This window comes from Monopterus albus, unplaced genomic scaffold, assembly GCF_001952655.1.
Source record: "Monopterus albus unplaced genomic scaffold, M_albus_1.0 scaffold265.1, whole genome shotgun sequence".
Classification (NCBI taxonomy): domain Eukaryota; kingdom Metazoa; phylum Chordata; class Actinopteri; order Synbranchiformes; family Synbranchidae; genus Monopterus; species Monopterus albus.
The window spans coordinates 62822-78017 of record NW_018128145.1 but is presented as its reverse complement, the minus strand read 5'-3'; the positions used below and the strand labels follow the sequence as shown (position 1 = coordinate 78017).

At 42.8% G+C, this 15196-nt stretch overlaps 2 protein-coding genes and 1 long non-coding RNA gene across 3 annotated transcripts in view; all 3 read right to left on the bottom strand.

The window, feature by feature from the left end:
• Positions 1 to 12171, bottom strand: part of abi3a (ABI family, member 3a) — a 16447-nt gene extending 4276 nt beyond the window's left edge. The window contains exons 1-7 of the mRNA XM_020621677.1: positions 12129 to 12171; positions 11403 to 11560; positions 10799 to 10969; positions 6350 to 6535; positions 3842 to 3895; positions 3724 to 3755; positions 1187 to 1494 (exon numbers count right to left, since the gene is read on the bottom strand). Of these exons, the coding sequence (XP_020477333.1) occupies positions 1187 to 1494; positions 3724 to 3755; positions 3842 to 3895; positions 6350 to 6535; positions 10799 to 10969; positions 11403 to 11560; positions 12129 to 12156 (937 nt within the window). The 5' untranslated portion in view covers positions 12157 to 12171. The remainder of the gene's footprint in view (positions 1 to 1186; positions 1495 to 3723; positions 3756 to 3841; positions 3896 to 6349; positions 6536 to 10798; positions 10970 to 11402; positions 11561 to 12128) is intronic.
• Positions 1192 to 4019, bottom strand: LOC109972664 (uncharacterized). The gene is made up of 3 exons (XR_002276725.1): positions 3996 to 4019; positions 3842 to 3895; positions 1192 to 1494 (listed from the first exon to the last, which is right to left on the bottom strand). It is a non-coding gene; the product is annotated as an uncharacterized LOC109972664 (long non-coding RNA).
• Positions 12172 to 13810: 1639 nt separating the features above from the next.
• The window catches only part of dnaaf19 (dynein axonemal assembly factor 19), a 4654-nt gene continuing 3268 nt past the window's right edge, over positions 13811 to 15196 (bottom strand). The window contains exons 2-3 of the mRNA XM_020621673.1: positions 15000 to 15150; positions 13811 to 14725 (exon numbers count right to left, since the gene is read on the bottom strand). Of these exons, the coding sequence (XP_020477329.1) occupies positions 14623 to 14725; positions 15000 to 15142 (246 nt within the window). The 5' untranslated portion in view covers positions 15143 to 15150 and the 3' untranslated portion in view covers positions 13811 to 14622. The remainder of the gene's footprint in view (positions 14726 to 14999; positions 15151 to 15196) is intronic.

Below are 15196 nucleotides of genomic sequence, written 5' to 3'. Positions count from 1 at the left end.
GTTTCCTCCACCACTGAGGAGAGAGAGGAGATGTGATGTCACAGAAATATAAATGGGTTAACCAATCTAGGTTTAGCTAATAGAGGTTTAACTAGCCTAAAGTTTTAGATGATTTAGGTTAAGACAATCTGGGTTTAACCAATCCAGACATCTGTTACAGTTTTAACTAACCTAGTTTTGTAATCCAGACTTCTAACCTAAATTTGTTGAACACAGACTGAACTACTTTAGATGTAACTATTTATGTAATTCTGATGGTTTAACAAATCTAGATTTAGCTAATAAAGCTTTAACAAATCCAGACTAATGTGATGTCATCATGACAACCAGACTGAATCATCATATTAGATCAGACTTAGCAGGTCACCTCTTTTTTTGGGGGGGGGGGTGCTCTTTCTACATCACTAAACAGATGATAGATAAAATGAGCAATTCCAGATTTTCTAATGCCAGCTAAGGTTATCTAGGTGATTCAGTTCTTCAACTCTCGCCTGTGTTGTGGATTAGAAAAGCTGGATTCAGTCATCCAAGATAAATGTGCGCTCTCATGGTCAGTGACCAGGTTATATATATCGACAGTAGTGACCTTGATCAGCTTGTTTCTGATTGGTTACATGTAGATGTCTAAGGAGAGGGAGCAGTCTGTCCCCACAGCAGAGACAGAGCTTCTGCTGGAGCCTACAAGGAGTTTAAACAGTTAATATGTACTTAAGATAACTCTGCAACAGCTGTGACAATATGGAGACATGGAGGCAAACAGTGTCTGACAAATTCACTGCACAAACATTCCATTTAAATCCTTAATGTGGCCATGACTGCATGTCGAATGGTTTGATATGCCGGTGTGATTTGTATAATCTGTGCATTACGTTTAGGGCGAGTACAGCACAACGAAATCCTGGGAACAGGTGAAAGTACAAGAATATTCTGCAAACTGGTATCACTGTCATGTATCACGGAGCCCTGCTGTCATTGTTATTACAGTTCATCTCACAGCTCTGCCTCCTCAGTATTCAAGTGACAAAGTTTTTAGTGTAAGTCAAGTTTGAAATTTTCCATATTCAGTTTCTTCTGTGCAACATCACAGCATTTCTCAGTCTTGTTCTACAAACATAACAACAAGATCGGGCACCATATGAAGCCATCAACATATGATTCCTCGGAAGTGGTTTTCATTTGTTCTCACCTGTCTCAAGACCGATGGGCGGGGCCAGAGGGGGAGCAGAAGACAGAGAGCTGTGGTTGGTCAAAGCCTCTGAAGGAGGGGGAGGAGGGGGTGGTGCCAATATCTCTCGTGACAAATCAGGAAGAGGAGGTGGAGGGGGTGGGCCAGAGGAGTTTATGACCTCATCCTCCTGAGGTGGCATCTCATTCTCTGCCAGAGGAGGAGGAGGTGGGGTGTTGTCCATCAGTGTGGTGATGATGCCACCCCCAGGTGGAACCTGCCAGGTGGTGGGGATGGTGGGTGGAGCTACAAGTTTCCCAAAACTGGAACTGAGTGAGAGAAGAATAAAGTAAATAATTTACAGACATGCGATGGTGACTCCTCCTGGCCAGGACCCACACTCAAAAAGACAGTAGAAAAAGAAGCTGCATCAGGAACAAACTGATCATTATTTGAACCTCGCTTGATGAGGAGGTCATTCCAGTCCATCATCATGAAGGACATTCCAAAGCTCTTATTCCTGCTTTGAGGAGGCTGCTGGAGGAGTAAGCATCCTTCACTGAAATCTTTTAAGGGCTGGCACGCCCCTTTATTGGAAATCAGTTTGTGATTGGACATTTCAGATGAAGGATGGGAGGAAGGGAAGTCTCATGTGTCTATTAACATGTTTCTTTGGTTCCTCTCTTTTACATCTCTTCCTAGTATCTTAGTAGATCACTATGTGGACAAGATGATTGCAGACCTGCCAACCTTGAAGAAAGTCTTGGCGTATCACCTTACAGGGGGCGGGGGCATGATGGATAAAGTTATTTTTGTTGTAGCATTAATTTTATTCCCTTTAGAATAAAATCCCAGGCAATATATAAGCAGTGCTCTGAAAATCATCTGATGTTCAGCTTACCTGAGGATCCCTGATTACTCATGCCGCTGTCACTACAGACTGTGCAGAATGTATGGAAGGGAAGTTCAGAAATGTGGCCATATCTCCCACTAACTCTCAAGGAAATTCTGCAGCATGTGTGCTCGCCTTTTTTGAGCAGAGGTCCCATGATGAACATTAAGATTGTGGGTTTGACTGTAAAATTTAATATTATGAACGTATGTTTAACCATCTGTGACACATGGACAATATAACTTATGTTGTCGACTTAAATCTCCAGCCCCAGTTTGTTTACCTTTCCAAAGGAGTTAAAAGAACAGTCCTCACTTGAACCGGCCAGCCAGAGGGAATGAACAACACTGCGTATAATAGAGATGCACCAAATACAACTTTCTGGGCCGAATCCAATTCTGAGCAATTGTTTTTTTCTTTCTAAGAACTTTAACTGACAGCATACACAGAGATTTTGGTAACTTGAATGAAAATTTAATTGTAATAAAAATAAAACAAAAATTAACATTTCCATCTTTCTCTCTTTTTTATTTTCTACAAACCTCCAGCTAAAAAGGAAGTACAATATTTGTACTTCTCCAGCAGGTGCAACAGGTAACAGAAACAGAAGAATGGGTCTCATTCACCAACATTTTCCTGAGTACTTTCTTAAATTTGTTCGCAGGTTGTTCTTAAGAGAGGTCATGGGCGCCATTGCGGGGGGAAGTTAGGACGATTCTAAGGGCCCATGAACTTTGGGGGCCCACAGAGACTAGCTTTGGGTGAGGTAGAGGGCCCAACTTCAAATTTTTTCATAGGGCCCAAAACTGCTATCGGCGCCCCTGGAGAGGTCCTAAGAAAAGTCCACATCTGATTCATGAACATGTTCTTAAACCGCAGAATTGTTCACACCTCTGTTCTCATATCGATGAATGTCGTGTGTTCATGCGCCAGTTGTTCCTAATTAGCATAGGTTAATGCCCAGTCAATGCCCATAAAAGGGCATGAGACCACAGGGCCACGTGCCCACGTCACACACGGAAACGGAGGCTGAGAAAGGCAGGAACGCTACAACGAAAATGTAAAGACGGTGGAGCAATGGACTCCAAACCAAAGAAAAACTGGAGCAGTGATGAAGTGGATGAGCTGCCATATTTAGTAGCATCAGTAGTGGATGCAAAATAAAACAAAAAGGACACACGGGATGCTTGGACTCGTTCAGTGAAGGACGCACAATTGATGAAATAAGATGATGTTTGATCTCAAATCTGAGGCAACAAAACAAACACGGGAGAGGGTTTTTTTTTTTTTTTACCACGGGTTGGATACTCTATACATATACAGTTGACATCAGATATTTCCGTCCACCAGAGCACGTCTCCTTCCTGAGCAGTAGGTGCAATGCTGCATTGTCCCGTGGTGTATATACTTGTGTGGTATCGTTTGTACAGATGAACATGAAACCTTCAAGTGTTTGGAAATTGCTCCCAAGGACGAACCAGACTTGTGGAGGTCCACAGTTTTTTTCTGAGGTCTTGGCTGTTTTCTTTTGCTTTTCCCATGATGTGAAACAGAGAGGCGTAGGATTTGGGTGCTGCCTAGTTGATCAACTCAAAAGGCAGCACTAGGTTTTTATGTACTTGGAGTGAGAAATCGTACCAGTGTACTTTGATATCAAAATGCACACCTGCTACGCCAAATGCATATAGGTGGGTAGGTCTGAAGAGGAACAGAAGAGATGTTTGAAAATGTGAGAACCAGACTGAATGTCACCACAAAGATACAAACACACACTCAAGAGTTACCCGCCAACAGAAGGCGCCACCGGGCACTGGACTGGCTCTGGAGGTTTGTTGGACCTGAAACACAAACAGGAAACCACAGTGAAACTTCCTGCTCAACATGCGTGCTGTGAAAGAAGAAGCTGTTGTCAATAGAAACAGTAGAATCAAACTGAACCTGATGGAGGCTCCATGTTTAGGGGGCAGAGTGAGCATCAATGGAAGCTCTCAGGCCTCAGCAGCACTAATTAGTTTCCCACGCTCAGCAAAGACTGAGCCTGTGACACATTTTAAATCCACTTCCTCATTAAAGCCCAGACTCTGCAGCCAGAAACAGTCGCTGGATTTCACTCAAGTGTTTATTTTCTGCTGTTGTATTTTCTACTTCTGCGCTGTGATTCAGATTCCACATAAACAGTTTCTAAGGCACAGGATGAAACCAGTAGCTCATATTCCAATAACACTTGTGAACTTTGAATGCTGAACCTTTACTTGTAATAGACAATTTGAACATTGTAGTATTCCTTCAGTGAAGGCTGTGAATACTTCTTCCATCACTGAAATACAAAACACAACAGAATAAATAGAATTTACTTTGCTATTCCTGTGGATAAACTTGCTTTGGACTCCTCACTGCAGTTAAATACAGAGTAAGATTCACAAACACAACAGACAATAACATACAGTAGAAGAGGATCAAGTCTCTGATCAAAACGTATTTGCTGCAGAGAAGTCAGACGTTAAACAGGCAGTGAAAGCTGAGCTGAGGTCAGTGAAAGCAGCTCAGTGGAAGCTGCAGGCATCACAGGAGCTGAAGAGGTTTTGATGCTCACACGTGGAGACCTGAGAGAGTGACAGGCAATTTAGACTTGTCTGCAACTGTGCATAGGCATCGCGGTGTGCCCACGCAGTGAAGGGGTTTATGGGTAAACGTAGGTCGCTGATGGTTGCAGACGTCCCGACGCACACATCTCCAAAATCTCAACTACACCCCGCGTGAAGCTGTGCATCCTGCATGCCGATTGGTTGAAACAGTACATGTATAGATTCAAACAGGACATACTTACTGTCCATCATTATTGGTTAGTAAAGTTAAAAGGCAAAAAATTCAGCGCTCTCACTGCTGCAGCCAGAGTTTGATTCTCTGTCAGGGAACCTCTAGCCACAGGGGTTCATGCTAGTGACTTCTGTGCTGGTCCCAAACCAGGATAAATAGAGAGGGTTGCATCAGGAAGGGCATCTAGTGTAAAAACATGCTAGATTTTAAACCATGTGAATCATCAGTGAAACAGATGAATCACTGTCGCGATCCCTGACAGGACAAGGCGAAAGTGAAGGAGGAGGAAAATTAAAAGGCAAAAGAAAAAAAAAGCCGATTGGTTGATCCGACTCTGCTCTGACTGAAATGTGGCTGCCTGCTATTGGTCTGCTTGACTATTGGCATCACTTGGCTAGATTGACCGCCTACTGTCAATCTAACTCGTTACTCTCTCACCTGAAAAATACCAGCACTTAATAACCTGGTATAAAACCAGTTCTACGATGAAAATGATATCAGCTTTGAGCCTGGCATAAAGCCTCCACCATTTCCGTTTCCTGATTTATTCTCCTCATCTTCTTTTCTGTACTTTTCACATGTGACTGCCCCCTAGTTAGGACATTAATGTTGTGCAAGTATAAATGCAACAGATATGCAACTGTCTCTGAACAACAGAGGCACGTTTCCAAAAGTGCAGTGACATAGACAACTAATTTCAGCTTGACGTGTCTGTCTGCAGCAGCTTCCTGTTTGCAGTCTGGAGCACTACTCAGGTTGTAATACTACAAGTTGCAGTGGTACCATTTTCAGCACTTTAGATTGCAGTGACACAGTTAAACAGGGTTTGCAGTACAAGTTGCACTAGTTTACATTTTGCAGTGGTTGTATTTACAGTGGTGTAGTTTATAGTTTAGAGTTTGCAGCGAGAATGCACTGTAGTAGTTTATTATACAGTGGTACAGTCTGCAGCTGAGACTCTCAAGAGGAAGTAATTCAGCCGAGAAGTCAGTGAGGAAATCAGTTCACAGCTCTGGTTCTCAGTGGAGGACGATGAAGTCTGAATGAGGAACTTTTACTGCCTGTCACTTCTGCTTCTCTTTTCATAGCCACCGCCACCACTTCCTGTTAGCGTCACTTTGACTGCAGACACTCAGAACAAAACTTCACTTCTGCTTTTTTTGTCTTCCACCAGTCTGAATGCTGCTCTGTCTTTTCTAATAATAATGCTGATTCACAAGGACAGATTATCAAGTTCAACACTCTATGGTGACTTCTCTGCAGCAGAATTACCCTCAGAGTTACACAGAGAAAACTGCATCGACAAACTGCTCATTTATGTCGGTGTAAGTACAGAAGGTCAGGTTATAGCTTTTCAACTTTGAATCAGAGAATTGGCAGTTTTCCAATGGAAGTTCTGCATTGGTCAGCCAAGCCGGATTTGAGACAACAAGCACAAGACAAAACAAACCCAACTATGTCTGTGTGTGTAATACCTTCATGCCATGGCCCAGGCTGTCCAGCTGCTGGTAGTTGATTGGTCGGCGGCTGTACGGTGGGTGGGGCTGTGTACCTGCAGGAGGTTGAGGAGGGAGGACCTTGTGGGTGCGTGGGACTCGTCTCACCGCTGTGAAGGTGCCGACCTCCCTCCGTGAAACTTTCTCTTTATGCATCTCCACCGTCTGAGGATGAGCAGGGTCACAGTTAAACAGCAGAGGGTTTAATTAAGTCTATATCCACATTAATGCAGAGGAACCTGATGATGAGCCTGTTTTCCTTTTGTCCTTATCCCACAACACATTTCATGCCAACCAGTGTTTATCATCTCTAGGTCGCTGCCGTTCTCTGTTCCCTCCCAGTAAACTGAATCTCTGAGCATCAGACCGTTAATTGAACAGTGGACTCTGAGACACTGACACTGAGACTGTTCATTGAGTAAAATATTAATAAATTAGGAACAAAACACTCTGAAGATCAATCAGTCATGATAACTAGTCTCTGATTAAGAGAAGTGCTGCACAAACATCACAGTAAAACAGGTTAAATAAGTCCACCCATCCCTCCACGGGGGGGCTGCAGCCAAACCCAGCTGACACTGGGCGAGAGGTGGGTTAGGGTAAATAAACTAAAATTCAAAGAGATAAAAAACAAAAACACAGTGACATATTTCTTGTGTTTCCCCTGCTCAGACACTCACACTGAAAGTGTGTAACATCATGCACAGCTGGATACGTCCTTTCATGATTTAACTCTTCTGACACACACCGTTCACTTCAAACAGTCAGATCAATTGTAGAACAGCAGCAAATCTCCAAACATGTTACCTTGCTTTTAGGTTTAAGCATGTTTTTGAAATCATATTTGACCTGGATCCAGTGACCAGTCTGCTGCCTGTTCGCCATCAGGCACCTTTCAATAGTTCAACCTGAAAATACTTTTTCACTCTCAGTAGAAAAAAGTCATTAGTTTAATTTGATTTTGACATATATGAGGTCTCCCGGGTGCTAATCGGGGGTCTGAGACAAGGCAGCCATAAACTAAACCACAGAGTGAAACTAAAGGATGAAAGCATGATGGAGAATGAACGAAAGAATGTGAATCTGATGGCTAATAAGACTCAAAGCAGACAAAGAACAGAGGCTCCATTCATCCATTCAGTCGGTCCCAGCCGCCCTGATTGCGGGGGGTCTTGTGTCTGACACACTGCCTGGGACTGAACTGCCTGCTATGGACACACTGGACACACTGCGCTGTCGTAAAAGGGCAGAGAACTGTCTCTGTTTACCTTATTGCCCTCTGGAAAGAGATACAAACTGATCAAATCCAGAACTAATAGATTTAAAAATTGTTTCTATCCTCAAGCTGTTAAAATAACTTCTATTCCATTGCATTTGCACTCATAAATACCTCATTATTATGTCTGGGTAAGAAGTGCTGAAACCCATCATTATAAGCTATAATGCTGTTATTACAGGGACTTTGCTAATATAGTCAAATTTACATCAAGGTCATTATTTGTATATAATTACCTTTGCTAGATGCCTGACGGGGGTATTATTGAGTGTGCAATATTAGTATGGTTTATATTGTTGCTATCATAGGTATAGCCATAAGAATGTTATCATCTGGATACAATTATCTACTGTATATTATTACAGCGTGATTTTTTTAAATATAGTGTTTTATATAGGGTTTTATGCAGTGTTATTTATTGTGTTATCATTTAGTAATTTTGGTATTTTGCCAATGTACGAGAGGGTTGCTAAACATAATTTTATTTTTGTCACCAAGCAATAATAATAAACATTCTTCTTCTTCTTAAATGAGGATGTCGTTCACCAAGCTTCTGTAACCCGACTCGTCTCCCCCCTTGATGAGGCCCAGAATGGTGGTGTCATCAGCATATTTAATGATGATGGTGTTGTCATGGTTGGAGACACACTTGTGAGTGTACAGGGTGAAGAGTTTGGGGCTGAGACAGCAGCCCTGCGGTGAGCCTATGCTGATTGTGAGCTCAGCAGACACCTGCCCTCCCATTCTGACCACCTGTGGTCTTTCAGTCAGGAAGTCCAGAATCCAGTTACAGGTGGATTTTGCAGTCGGGACACCGAGGTTTGTCATCTTCCCAATCAGCCGACCTGGGTGAATGGTAGTGAATCCAGAACTGTAGTCCAGGAAGAGCAACCTAACATACATTCTACTGCTGTCCAGGTGTTTCAGAGTGTGGAATAAAGCCAGAGCCGTCGTGTCGTCCACTGATCTATTGGGGCGATAGGCAAACTGGAGGGGGTCTACAGTGTCCGGGACATATGGTTAATGTGTGTGAGGACCAGTTTCTCTAAGCACTTCATGGTGACTGATGTGAGCACCACTGGCCTGAAGTCCCTAAGACATCAGACACATCCACGATGTGTCTGATGTCTTAGAGACCAGTACAATGATAGATTTTTTGAAAATGCAAGGGACTACTGCTTGTGTTAAAGACTGTTTGAAGATGTCTGTATACACACTAACTAGTTGATCCCCGCAGGCCTTCAAAACGCTAGGGGAGACACCATCTGGTCTCGCAGCCTTATGGGGATTCACCTGTTTCAGGGCCTTCAGAACCTGTGTGTGCATCACCTGAAAAGCAGTGTCCCCCAGGGTAGAGGGGGATTTTGAGGAGGTATCTAGGTATCTTTTGACTTATACAATTGTGTGTCATGTAAATAATATGTCTGTTTTTTAAGCTGCCGGAAAAAAAATTGTCATGCTATGCATAATGACAATAAAGATTCTTGACTTGACTATCTGTGTTCATCCTGTCAAACCTTGCATAGAAGTTGTTGAGGCTGTCCGGGAGGGTGGCGTCATGGGGGGCTGTGATCATTGATTTGTTCCTATAGTTTGTGACTGCCTGGATTCCCTGCCACATACTGCGCATGTTGTTATTCATATAGTAGCTCTCCAGTTTTTAGAAGTATGCTCTCTTTGCAGCTGTGATGGACTTTAGTAGCTCATACCGGGCTCTCCTGTACTCCCCTTGGTCCCCTGCCTTGAAAGCTTCCCGCTTCTTCCTGATTTGTTGTTTTATGTGCGTAATGAACAAGGGTTTTTGGTTGGGGAAGACACGCACAGTTCAAGGTGGGGCACATATGGACGTGCACCAGCTGATGTAATCGCTCACAGTCTCTGTATATTCATGGATGTCGTCTGTGGCCCCTAGACAGCCCTGCAGGCTGGCCTGTGTACAGTCGTTCCAGGTGTTAACAGTTCTCACTGAGACTGGTTTTACCTTCACTTGTTTGGTGTAAGCAGGTTTGAGCCAAATTGCTAGGTGGTCAGAGCTACCAAAATGAGGCTTAGGTTCTGCTGAGAAAGCATTTCTAATGTTACAGTAAGAGAGCACACTTCCTAAAACTGTAATTGAGCATAGTGAAGTTTCATTTTATTTGAATATTAAAATATACCCACTGGGTGAAAGATATACCCAGTGTGGGGTTACAGTGCAGACGGATTTTAGACATTCCTGCAGTAGAAGTCCTGCTTGTTTTTATGTTTTTATGTTACTCAGAGTCACATGAACCCATCTGTTTCACATGAACAATAATCAGACAAAAATATCTTTAATGACAAGTTGAACTTAAAACTCGGATGTGAGTGATAAACAGCAGGTGGAAGTGAAAGCACCTCCACCTAATTTCTGCTCAGTCTAGAGCAGGGCTTTTCAAAATGTAGGAAGGTAAGCTTCCCCTCAGAGGAGATCATGAAAATGCCCCCCCAAAACAAACAAACAAAAAATCTTACTTATTTGTCACTTTTGGTGAAGCCTACTCTAGGTTCCACTTGGAGATAATTTCATATTTTATTTACATAAACACTCTGCTATAAATAATAGCTAGCCTAACACAGTTTTTCCTAAAAAAAAAAAGTTCAACGAACCTCTGTAGGGTTACAGATGTTAACATCTGCCCCTCATTGTGATTTCCAGGATCTTTGAATATTTAAATATACATAAGCAGCCTGCAGACCCCTCCTCAACACACACTTCATTGCAACACTTCTGCCTTAACCTCTGTGTTTATGAAGCTCAAAATGTTTCCGTTTTTTGCAAAATTGTCATAAACGAGAGGGTCAGAATATTAGGAACACCTGTGAATATCTCTGTATGGAGATTGCTGAATCTACTATTAATATAGAAAATGACCAGTCTTATCCTTTAAGGCGAACAAACACATCAAGATTGTACAGTACAGTAAATGTGTTTTGTAACTTTACATTCATTGCTGGTCTGAATCACATTCCTGGTTCTTCTCCATGGCAATGGCAGCTAAGGCTCGTGGGAACTGTAGTGTTTATAGCTGACCAAATGGGAATTGTGATGTTCAGGAGGCAATTCAAGAAAAAAAAAAGAACAGTGACAAGGAACTGCACCTGCTCACACTTTCATACCTGTGACTACTCACCTGACCAATGAGGTTGATGGAAGACTCGATGTGACGAAGCTGATTGGTCTGAGCGTCGAGCAGACTCAACACACTATTGGCCAGAGCGCTAATCTGGTAGGCGACGCTGGCCAGTGATTGGGTGGTAAAGTTTTTAGTTTCCTCCAACGCCTTCATACTGCCATCACCTGACTACACACATGGAGACAGGAGGGGTCAGCTCAAAGTGTGGAGGCAGGGGTAAATAGTTAGCTTAAGCTGAATCCATGTCATGTTGTTTAAAAGAAGTCTAGTCACAGCAGACTACACTGTGGACAGCCGCCAACTTGGACTCCATGAACACTCCCCAGTAGTTTCTACGGGAACTGTTCCTATCCTCCCCGTTCTGCAGCATCAGCACAACGAGTAGAAGCAAGGGAACCCATTAGCTTAGCTTAGCATGAAGAATAAAAGCAGGGGAAAGCAGTTTACCTTAGCATACACAGTGTAAACAAAGGTAAACTGCTAGACTTATTTAGGTGGTTGTTCTAGCTGTAGGCCTAGCAGTCAGCAGCACTAGCTTGTTTCAGTAGTAGGTGACAAAGTCGGTTGTTGCAGCAGCAACAGCAGCAGCAGTAGTGCGGACCTGTAAGTAGTTGTTGTGGCAGTAGTCGGCCACATTCAGCAGGTTGTTGTAGTTTTCCAGCAAAGCTTTTCTGGCATCTGGAGCTTCTTCAAGAATCTTCATCACCTCATCTTTGAAATTCTGGTCCTTCATTGCAAAGCGCTGCAGAGTTTGCTGTCCTGTGAGAACAAAGTAGTTTTTCATACATAAACGACAGTCATCATAAATGATCACAGAGCCTGAGGTACAGTCACCCTGGACTGAGAATATCTGGTGATGGCTGTCGGCTGCTGTAGCTATAGAGCTAATTGCTACCAAACTAATGAGCAGTCGGTTAGGAGGTACAGTACAGAATGACATAATTTAACATTTGCTGTTCACCTGTTGTATTAGGTCTTTAAAGTCCTGCAAGTCTCTTTTTAAGGACTGCAGGAGTCCCAGAGAGGAAAAATAACTAATTACATTTATTCAAGTACTGTAGTTAAATACAAGGGAGGAGCTACATTTTCTGCTAATTCCTACTTGTACTCCATCACATTCAGTGATGGGGAGTAACTAGTTACATGGAACTAGTCACTGTAATTAAGTTACAAAATAAATGTAACTGTAATCAGTTAGTTACTGAGAAAACTATTAAATTACAGTTACTAATCAAAATGTTAGTGATTACAAAAGGGTTACAACTGCACACGTTCTCCTGGGAAAAGCTCAGAATAATATTCGTTCTGTTGCTTTGCATCTTGTCACCATGCAGAATCCCTTCTGTTCGTGTCATTTTGGGCAACGAGGTTGAGACAAATTTAAGTGCAGCACCACCATGGGTAGGAACACTAACAAGGAGCTGTCTCTGGACAGGCTCCATTCATTTAGCAGCCTGCGCTAAACTTTAACCGTAACTTCTGATTGGTTGTCTTGTTAGACTTTGCCCCGCCTCTCACCTCTCACCTGTCAATTCAATCAACACATTGCTCTAAGCCACTGAGCAACCTGAGTCCGACAACCCCACGGTAGGGGGCCTGTTGTGACATCTTCGGTAACATATTGAGCCGTAGTACGCGACCCCCCCCCCCCCCCCCACCCCGAGGCGACTGCAGAGAAACGCTGCTGACACATCAGTAATATTTGAAGCCTGTAATACAGGAACAGGCACAGCGGACGTTTCACTGCACTGAGTACTTTCACCTGTAATACTTCTACTTAAAACATTATTAATACTTTTACTTCCGTTGGTACATCTTTTCATACAGTCGATATTTCCAACACGTTGACTTACAGGAAAGTTTCAGGTTTGAGTCCGATGTGAGGACGATTCACTGAGGCTGTGACATTTACTGTTAATCCTGTACGTGAAGCGGATTAATTAATCTAATTAACGTTATTTAAAACAGAAGCGTAAGCAAAGAGTAAAAACTCACCAGAAACTGCAGAAGACAAAATTTATCTGCAGAAAAAAACCGTTTGAACAATTTGACGGGGTCTCCTCTCCGAAGATCCTCTGTGCTCTGACAGACCTCTCACCACCACTGATCCGGCCCAGTCAACACAAACGTCTCAGAAGAGTCCTGGAAAGTCGTCCAGAGGCTGAAAGCATCCTGGACATTTCTTCAATGACCCAAGGAGCCTTCTACAGGATCCTAGATCCCCTTTGCAGACTAACAAAAACAATGAAAGGATACGGAGGCTCAATTCAAGGAACACTGCAACCTTCCTAAAGGTAAAAATAGCCCCCACAAGAATCCTGAAAGTCTTAAAGGACTAGTAATGTAATGCATCCTGGAATCTTTTAAGGACCAGTACATCCCCCTAGAAACCAAAACACCATAATGAGATTCCTGGACGTCCTGGTATGACCCCAGAATCCATTCCAATGACTTTGAGTCCTTAAATGAGTTTTACAGGGTGACTGTGGGTGCTTGAAAATGTTCCATCAGTCCTTGAAGTGGATCCTTGGTTTTCTCTAGAAATCACAAGAACCCCTGAAGACCTTTAAAGGGACCCTGGAAGTCCTTGAATGCTCTCTGATACCTCTCCAGCACCTCTTAAGGACCACACAGGCCTCCAGCAGGAGTTTTAGTCTTCATAAAAAAGTTCTAAGTGAGACCTCCTGTCTGTATTTTTGTCTCTATGTGTGAACCTGCTCAACATAAACCGCTTCCTGTTTCATATCAGAGACTAAATGAAGTACAAACTGACCCAGAGTCAGTTTCATTTCTGGCAAAAAGTGAACAGTGCATACACCACGGTCCATTTGAAAACTAGCAAAAATACCAGTATACACACCACAGTCTACTGATTAATGACAGACATCGTGAGTATATTAACCACATTAAAGAAACTCAGTTTAATAAAACAAGTATATTAACCACATTAAAGAAACTCAGTTTAATAAAATAAGTAGTATATTAACCTAACCACATTAAAGAAACTCAGTTTAATAAAATAAGTATATTAACCACATTAAAGAAACTCAGTTTAATAAAATAAGTACACAGTGTTTTGAGTTTTTTCCACCCATTTTACTGTATTTACATATGAACAACTGCAGATCTTTGAGGTTAACATCTTGTCAGGTAAAAACCTCCAGAATGTGGACTTGTTTTGGCTTTAAGGCGTTTTTGGTGCTACTGCTTTAAATTCTGCCACATCCATGCATCACAGACTTTTTTGGACTGTGAAATCATTTTGTTCCCTGAGTACAGCTTGCTGCTGCTGGGGCTTCTACTAAAGTTTGATTTTCAGCTGAGTACGTTTCCACCTTTTATTTGTGACTGTGGCCGCACTAATAACAGCTCCTGGTCACAGGGAGTCAGTGCAGCTCTGATCACAGACCAACATCAGATTTCATGAAACTGGAGTGTTTAGATAGTGGGAATGGGAACAATGGTTTTGTTTCCAGTAACAACTGAGGAAACCAGAGAAAGAATAAAGCAGTTATTGGTTCATTTACATCTGTCTTTGTGTCTAATAAATGTCACTGCCCCATGTGATCGTATCCACTGTCCAGAGAAAAGCACATATCTCCAAGTCTGGAGAATTTGTCATACGTACGTACAGATGACCTAGTTCTTTATGGGTTCTCCTACTTCTGAAGATAAACATTTAAAAACCTGTTGTACCTGAAAATGTTCCACCACAGAACTGAAAGGTAAGGATTTAAGGTCCTGGGGGTACGCTGTTTCCACAGTAAAAATTAAAGTATTAAAAAACTGTCAGTATTCCTTGTTGCTATGGTGACCAGACATCACTTATTGTTTGAGGTGACAGGGTTCCAGGGTTGTTTCCGTGGCGCTCCATCCTTGTCCTTCTTTTCCAGAGGCTTCAGGTGACAGGCCAGGACCAGGTCTCTGCCCAACAGAGAGTGACACATGTGAGCCTGGTAACATCTCAAAGACCTGGGACAAGTTCAATGTTTTTAAGCTATTCCAGAAACCAAGGAAAGCATTCTGGAAATCCTTCAAATATTCCAGGAATTTCTTACAAGTTCCAGGAGTCATCCAAGTCTTAGTGGAACTCTTTCAGGACCCAGTCAAGGGTTGTGGAACTCCTTGAAACACCCCTAACAACTCTGGTAAAAGTTCTACCCTGGTCCTGCGGGTGTTTCCAGGACCCTGGAGTTACCTGAACTCGTTGTAGGAGCCGACTCTCTGACTCACAGCTCTCAGTTTAGCTTCGTTCTCTCGGCTGTACCTCTGCTCGGACTCAACCGCCGCCTGCAGCTCTCGCTCCAACGCAGAGAAGTCGATGACATCATGCTCTGACATTGCATCACCTAATGATGGCACACAGGTAAGATAAGATAAGATAAGATAAGATAA